The 7,836-nt window shown below is 45.6% G+C and overlaps 1 protein-coding gene across 1 annotated transcript; it reads left to right on the forward strand.

Annotated features, from left to right (window-relative positions):
* The first annotated feature begins 302 nt into the window (after window positions 1–302).
* Window positions 303–2,409, forward strand: LOC147653717 (uncharacterized). The gene is made up of 2 exons (XM_086885290.1): window positions 303–1,613; window positions 1,927–2,409. The coding sequence occupies exons 1-2, from the start codon at window positions 801–803 to the stop codon at window positions 2,122–2,124; spliced, it is 1,011 nt and encodes a 336-aa protein (XP_086741416.1). The 5' UTR covers window positions 303–800; the 3' UTR covers window positions 2,125–2,409.
* The last annotated feature ends 5,427 nt before the right edge of the window (window positions 2,410–7,836 follow it).

Consider the following 7,836-nt stretch of genomic DNA (forward strand, 5'->3'; position numbering starts at 1 on the left):
AAAGTCTTTTGTCTCTATCTTGTCATGTGAACAAGGGAATGCTGGGTAGTGCGGGATAAAAGGGTTTTCTGAAAGTTTATTCTGGTGTTCTTATTCTTGTAGTTTTGTGAATAAACTTTCTTTATTCCTTTTAAGTTTTAAGCCTGTTTTGCTCTTGCTCTAATCCATATCTCACAGCAAGAAATAAGTAAGTTTTCTAGTATTTTTTCAGTTACTGCTTTAAAACCACGACAACTGTGTTTTCACCATCACGTCAGATCAGCTCTTGGACTCACAGCTCACCGCAGAACTCGAAACAGGAGGCAAAGATCTGCACCACTTGGCCTTTCAGAACTTCTCACCCATCTATGACCTTTCTGGGGCCAGCTTCACAAAATGAGGGGGAAGCCATTCCAAAGAACACGACCAAGGAAATCACACAGCACTCGGGATTTGTTCCAGGCATCAAATTTTTAATGGATGATGTGAAGTAACACCGAAGCAATTCCTGTCCACAGAAAAAAAGATTTCAAATGGTTTTGTCTCAAGGACAATCACTGGAGGTTGAAAGTTTCTGGGGCTGAAAGTTACATGAGGTCCTCAACACTGAGCAATCAATATCCCCAGAGTCTAAACTGTGAAATTACTACCTGGGCAAGGAGAACATTTTCAGGATTTGCAACTCATCTCAAAGCCTCAGTAGAACTCAACCAGCAGAATTCCCCTGAGATGGCACTGTGCTCTGGAAGCCCTCAAATACTCACTAAAACAGACTTGACTTTCACTAGGACAGCTGCTCATGAAAATCTGGGGTAAAACCTATGGGAAGTGGCCATGTGCACGCATATTCCTTCTTCCCACAGCAGGCACAATCAAATCCTCCTTTGAATGGCCTCCAAGTTGAGCAGCACTCATTGGCACAGCCTCTTCTCCCACAGACAGGCCAGCGAGCAACACGGCAGCGCCAGCCAGGTGGGCAAGGACAAGAGAGAGCAGATGCCAACAAGGCTTGGAAGCTGGGCCAAGGGAGGTTTACGCTGGCCATTGGGAAGAACTTGTGCCCAGCGTGGGCCATCAGATACTGCAATGGCCTGACAGGGGCTGCTGGAGTCATCATTGTGGCACGGGTGCAAGGCAAGCCAGGCCGCAGCGCTCGGGCCCCGCTCTGCTGGCCATGCTTGCCGCCATGGCTCCCAGCTTGGACTCAACATTCTCTCAGGGCTCTCTGCAGCCAGGGCGTTCTGTGCTTCTGTGACATCACAGCCTCTGGGGACGGCACGCTGGCTGGCAACTGTCCCCAGCTGTTGCTGCGCCCCAGTGCCCAGGCACAGCTGCTCGCAGAGAGACGCCCAGAGCCTCGGTGCTGCTGGCAGAGCACTATGGCTGCTCACGGCTCCTCCGCGCTGCTGCAGCTTTACGTGCTGCTGCTCTTGGCTCATCCCCTCGACCCTGTGAGCAAACCTGAGCGCAGCACGGATGCCTCTCCTCTGCTTCTGGAGGATTGTCATCTGGACGAGTCGGACCCTGAGCGCATCCGGTGGGCGGCCAGGACATTCCTGCTCATCGACCTGCTCATCATAGGAATGGCCATGGGATGGTCGCTCGGAAAAAGAATTCAGAGACGCTGGCGAGAGGTGAGGAGGGGGGTGGGGGGTCAGGCAGGCGGGATGGGGCAGACCTTGAGGGCCTCTTGGGCACCCTTTGGCCAATGCCCTGCGGCAGAAGGGGCCTGAGCTCCTGGCTGGGGAATGCGGCCCAGGGGCTGAGCTCCATGGACAGCACCAAGCAGAGGCGGCAGAGCTCTGCCTGCTGCAGCCTCTTCCCCGGGCCAGCCCAGCCCAACTGGGCCCGAGTCTCTGTCTCCCAGGCCAAAGGCAGCCCCACAGGTGCCGGCCCCGCTCTGCCCCTCTGCCTCTTCCATGGGGATCCCTGTGCTTTGCCTTGCAGCGGAATCTCCAGAGCCCTTCGGGCCGTGCGGGGCCCCGCCGCCATCGAAGACAGGGCTGTCCCACGGAGCTGATGCAGCTGCTGATGGACAACCGCGACCTGATGCGGCTGCTCCTTCGCGACAGCCCTCAACCAACCACCAAGATGGCGGCAAAAGAGGGCAGTGACAGGAGACTCCGCACCTCCCCACAGCTCTGACCTCCAGCGTCGCGCTCCAGCTACAGAACCTTACGGGGAACGGGTGACCAGTGCCCAGCCCAGGCACTGCGACGTTCCCCACCTTACAAGTTAGCCACACCCCTGTTGTTGTTCGATTCCCCACCACGTTTCCCCCAAGAAGTTGACCTTTCCCTTAGTGTTCAGTTCTAAACAGTTGAAGCATTGAAGTTTCTTAGCCTTAAGATTCTTACCCCATAGTCTTCTAGTAACGTTGGATTGTAGATTTTAGAAGTAGTCAAGTGAATAAAGTTCACGTTTTCTACACGTTGCTGTGTCATTTTCTTGAGGTTGCACCTGAGACCTGGGGACTCCTTGAGAGATGGCTTTGCATGGCAGCTCCAGACTGCCTGCAATGGAGAGCCCCAGTGCCCCAGCAGGCTTTGCAAGAGCACGGAGGGCAGCGGGAAAGAAGAAGGTGGCCAATATTCACCTGCCTCCAGCTTCCAAGGAAGCTTGCAGTCAAGCCCTGTCTGCCCTTTAGGGGGGACCCTAAAGGCCCCGGCAGGCATCACCATGGCCCCAGGACGGGGGGCTTGCAGCACTCTGGGGCACCAGGAAAGGAGCAGGATCATCCCTGGAAAGCTGTCTGGAGACAAATCCAGAGACGTCTCCCCTGGCATCCAGGCAAGGGCTGAATACAGGCAGGCAATTAGATCCACAGGCTGCCTGGGCTATGGCACCAATCAGTCCTGCTTCATAGATTTCGGGGGGCGGGGTTATACATATATATATATATATATATATATATATATATATATACACGCATATATGTATATATGTATCTACATCTGTATTTAGTTCTTTGTATTTATCCTGTTGACCCTCAAATAGGATTAGATTTCATTTTCCTACAAAACAAAACATCCGTTTTTTGATTTTTAGGAATCAACCATCTGTGCTCCCACTTTAAATCACTTCTCTCAAACTCATTCTGCATCTTGCTCCTTTCCAGCACCATCAAATACCTCTGTTAAAATACAGAGCATCAGTGGAAGGACGACAATCTTGTTACTTGCTGAAGAAAGTTAACTTGGATGACATACCTGCTTTTAAAAATCCAAGAGGAACAAAACCTACACATCAGCTTTAGAATTTCAAAAGCTGCTTCCTCAACTCTTCCACACCACTTTACTCTTTGGGGACATTCAGCAGCAATACCAAACAAGCACAGAAAAGAAATGGAAGAAGAAATGCAGATAGTCAGCAGCTGACCACCTACCAAAATACATTTTAAATGCAGCTCCAAGTTCTCCAAGAGCAAGTTTGAAGTGTAAATGGAGACACTCACACAAAATTACTACCAGGTGGTACTTTTGGCATTTCCTTGGGCTTTCCTCTTCATTTTTTTTTTATCTCTCACCTAAGGCAAGAGAAAAAACCCCAAACAAACACAACCTTTCAGGCAGAGAAAAGATGTGGTTGCTCTTGAAGAAAGCATTTCATTCTGCCTGGAGAAGAAGCTGCTGGGAAAAATATTAGCTTTTAGCAAAATGGCACTGTGCTGTTGCACTTGTTCTAGCACTGGGAGAAAGAACAGGCCCGTCTGTAAGGCTCCTGCAGCTCACCCTGGCTGAGGGTCATTGACCACTGAGCACTGCAGGCATCACTGGCAACAACGATGGTGGAAAATGGGGAGGGAGCAGGATAAATAAATGTTTGCCATTGCCTTAGCCAAAAAAACCCCAGACATCAAAAGCAACCCACCCTCAAAACAAAGCTATGAAAATAGTTTGCCTCTGAATTTAAAGAACTTCAATTAACTCTATGATGTCTGCTTTTGGTTCAGCATTCATCAATCTGAATTTGAATATGCACAGGGTAATGAAAGGTAACTGAAGCTTAAAAATCATGTCTATTGACTTGTGCATAGCCTATACTGAAGCACATTAAAAAGCAGCGTTTTGCTTGAAATCTGCACGGTATTAACTTCATTCAGTCTTACACTCACTAGGTAATTAAATACATGAAGAAATAGATTTTTTTTTTTTTTATTAAGAATGCATTATTAATTAGGAAGGCATGGCTTTAGTAGAGTCTGCTGATACCAACATTACTCAGCTAAGTTCAAAGTATGAACACAAGAACTTGATGACAGAAGCAATGTTCATCAGAGCCTCAACAAGAAAGTTGCAGTTCCAAGTTTTTCAGATGTCCTACACTTGCTAAGGCATCTCCAGAAAGAGGAGTCAACTGAAAATAGCACAGGAAATTTGAAACCCATTTCTCTTTTTGTCTTTTTTTCCTGAACTTTCTTGTGGGCAACAGAAAACTCCTAATATGTGGAATGCAATGTAGTTTTTATGCCAGAGTCATGAGTCATCCCCTCAGTTCCAACCTGATCCAATGCTCACTTGAATCTTGGAAAGGCTCAAATCAGCAAGATGAAATTAAAATTGTATTCATGAAAGGAGCTCTTTACTCTCCATTCCCCTCCCTCCCCCAAATACATCAGCACCAAGTGAGAAAGGCTCAATTTGAAAAATAATTATTACACAATTAAACTTGGACATAGCTAGTTTGCTACAAGTTCCAGCAGACAGACAAACGAGAGCAGAATCAGAGGTTATCAACCTCAATAGAAATTCCAGCTCATGCTTTCCCCAAAAGCCTCATTTAATTTATCCAGGATTAAAAAATAAAAGAGAAATGAAAAAAACCACATAAAAGCATTTCACATAGTATATAGTGAAATGCTATCGTTTCCACCTGAAATATTCATCATCATTATTATGTTTTTCCATAGTAAATTACAAAGTCTCCTGCACCCATCTTCCCAATATCTCATTCTAAGTGCTTGCTACTTTAATCCCTTAGGAAGCAAAAGGAGCCTCAGGTGTCTCTGGATCAACAGAAACTAAACAACACAGCTTGACAAAGTATATTAAATTGTCAATCAACTCAATAAAGGTTTTCCACTCCAGAGATAGCTATCACCAGCTGATGAATTTGGCTAGGGCAGGTTTAGTGAAGAAAAACTAGGTCTTTATTACCAAATCAGTTAGGAGTTGTTCTACCGTACTGCCCGTAGGATGGGAGTATAAACACCATATTCTTCACAGCCTCATCCACAAAGAATTCCACCTTCAAATTAAGGCTGCTTTGGAGTTGGACCAAACCAATGAAAACTCACTCATCAAACACAGTGATGGCAGCATGCTCAGTCTTTGCAATACAAAACTGGCAACTAACAGCACATTCCTGATCACATCTCCAAGGCTGAGTGTACAGAACTGCAGTGGTGGCCAGGCCCTCGCTGACTGCCAAACCTCCAGCCATCATCCCTTCCTCTCACAGCGACAGGGCAAAAAATAACAACAGCAGAAACTGGAAAGCTTAAGCTAAAATCACAAAGGTCATTGATGAAACAGACTGGAGTGCTTTAGAAACTAGCACGCAGACTTAGCTGAAAACAAATCTTATTGATCACCAATTACAATGAATACTTAATTCTGTTATTCTGCATTATTATTAGACAGTCAGAGGCAGCCAAGCTGACCTCAAGCATGCTGAAGCATCGGGGCCAGGCAGTGCACATCTTCCCAGGAGCTGATTTACCCATCGTTCTCAAGTCAATTCACCTGCACACAGCCCCACCGTACAACTGCTAGGCTGCAAAATAAAAAAATAGCTCTGCTTAAGAGTCAAACCCCAGGACATAGACCATATGAAAGGAAGAATGAAACCTGCAGCATTTGGTTGACCTTCAATGCCCTGAGAAGATGACAAATTCCCCAAGATGAACAAGTGCCCAAAATACAAAGCAAAGGACTGACTTTTAGGGATCAAATGTTAAATAGGCCTGCGAAATTGGAGTTGTTAGGTTGCACATGAAAGAAGGGAAAAAAGAAAAAACCACCCCAACCCTCAACTGCAATTTTACATCCCTCTTGGAAAATTTGCTTTAATAAGAGAGAGGAATGGATACAACCTTCCCCTCACCTGGAGATTTTAATCAATTCAAGCCATTTCAAATCTGGCAAGAAAGCCCTACCACAGTCCCCATCAAACAACATTGCCTTTCATTTTTGCTTCTCATGACTACTTCAGAGCAGTCTAAATAACAGCAAAGAAGGAAATTCAAGTTGCAATTCAAACACTAAGCTCTGGAATCCCATATTGCCTTCAAACAACTGCATGAAACACTAACTTCATGCTCTATGCTCTCCAATACATAGAAGCCATTTATTTGCATAGCCTTTGGCTGCTAAAGATGGAACCTGCATTTCTAGGAGCAGATGGGCCTGATTCTCACCTTCCCCCGACACACATGAGCAGTGTGGGCCCTGCCTTTCTGGGCACCTCACACTTACTTGATTCAAACTCTTGACTTTGCTCTCTGGAACACTGCCCTTCCTGAATCCAGCCCAAGCTACGAAGCAGCCACACACCTGCTGAAGTTGCCATTCTTGACATCTGCCTCTCCCCATCAGGATGCCTTGCAAAAACTATTAGGATCCAATGCTGCCCGTGTCTGCTGCAAGGAGGAGCTCTCTGGCTTTTTTACTCCTATCTTTAGAACATTCTCTTTCTAAGGTCATGACAGCTGGGGACAAATACAGAGCAACACCTTGAAGCATTAACAAACAGAAGCAACAGAAAACAGAAGCTGCTGCATTTCCTGTGGCCATTTGAGGGTGAAACTGCAAGTGTGAAAATATTGCAGTTCTGTCATTCAGGAAGAAGCACACGTTCCAAAGGAAATCCATTCAAAGCAGATTATACAGCATAGATTTGTTATCCATTTGAAGTTATTAACTGGAAGCCAAAGAAAGATTTCTTTGGTAGCCTCACAGGTTTATCTTCAGCATTTATAATGGAACAGTTACTCTGCTTTAAATTTAAGTGTTTCTTTCCCCCAACAGTCTCATCTACCTCCTCACCAAGCTGATACGGAATAGAGGAGCACAGATCGTGTGAGGAACAGATTTGGAATTACATAAATGGACTTACCATGTGGCTACAACTGATATTTCCAGCTCTGTGGCCTAAGAGCATCCATCCAATGTCCTGCCAGTCCAGCACTTCCTGATGGTATTTGAAGCCACTGCTTCCACACAAGTTAGAACAATGCACTTCTCCTTTGAGGTCATCTGGCTGCTCCAAGTGCAACAATGGAGCCACCAAGTTCCACTTGCAAGGTCAGCATTACAAATTTAAAACCTTCCTGTTACAAAAGGTAAAGGCTCTCCAATCCTGCTGGAAACAAGAGCTTTGAAGAAACCTAACTCTTCCAACTTCAGCTTGCTTCCAACTTGAACGGTATCAGCTTTTTTAGATAATAAAGGATTGTCTGTAGATTACTGTGGATTAAAATTAGAACTGCAGACCTGACTATTAGTCTCAAGTTTGCTGGTGTGAGGAAGGTGATGGTCCTTCTTATCCATCCCTGGAATCACCATCATGCACTGTCTTCACTATCTCCAAGAGGTATTTTTTTTTTCAACGTGGATAAACTATTTTAGGAAGTTTGGAACAGGGAGAATGGCTGCCTTCCATACAAATCAAACAGGTTCCATTTCCAAGTGATTACAATTGTATCAAAGTCTTCAGGCCCAAATAGGTGTAGCCTCTGTGAAATACAGAAGCCCTTATGAAAGGCTCACTCAGAAGGTGTGAATAGAATAAAAAAGAAATTCATTATAAAAAAATGAGGAAGGAAAAAGCCTTCATTCCCAGCACTGCAGAATTCCA

Source organism: Cyanistes caeruleus, chromosome 4, assembly GCF_971803275.1.
Source record: "Cyanistes caeruleus chromosome 4, bCyaCae1.hap1.1, whole genome shotgun sequence".
NCBI classification, from domain to species: domain Eukaryota; kingdom Metazoa; phylum Chordata; class Aves; order Passeriformes; family Paridae; genus Cyanistes; species Cyanistes caeruleus.

Coding starts and splice junctions, on each gene's coding strand:
- LOC147653717 (XM_086885290.1), top strand. CDS start 801: ATGGGAAGTGGCCATGTGCACGCATATTCCTTCTTCCCACAGCAGGCA. Junction 1,614..1,926: donor TTCAGAGACGCTGGCGAGAG/GTGAGGAGGGGG, acceptor TTTGCCTTGCAG/CGGAATCTCCAGAGCCCTTC.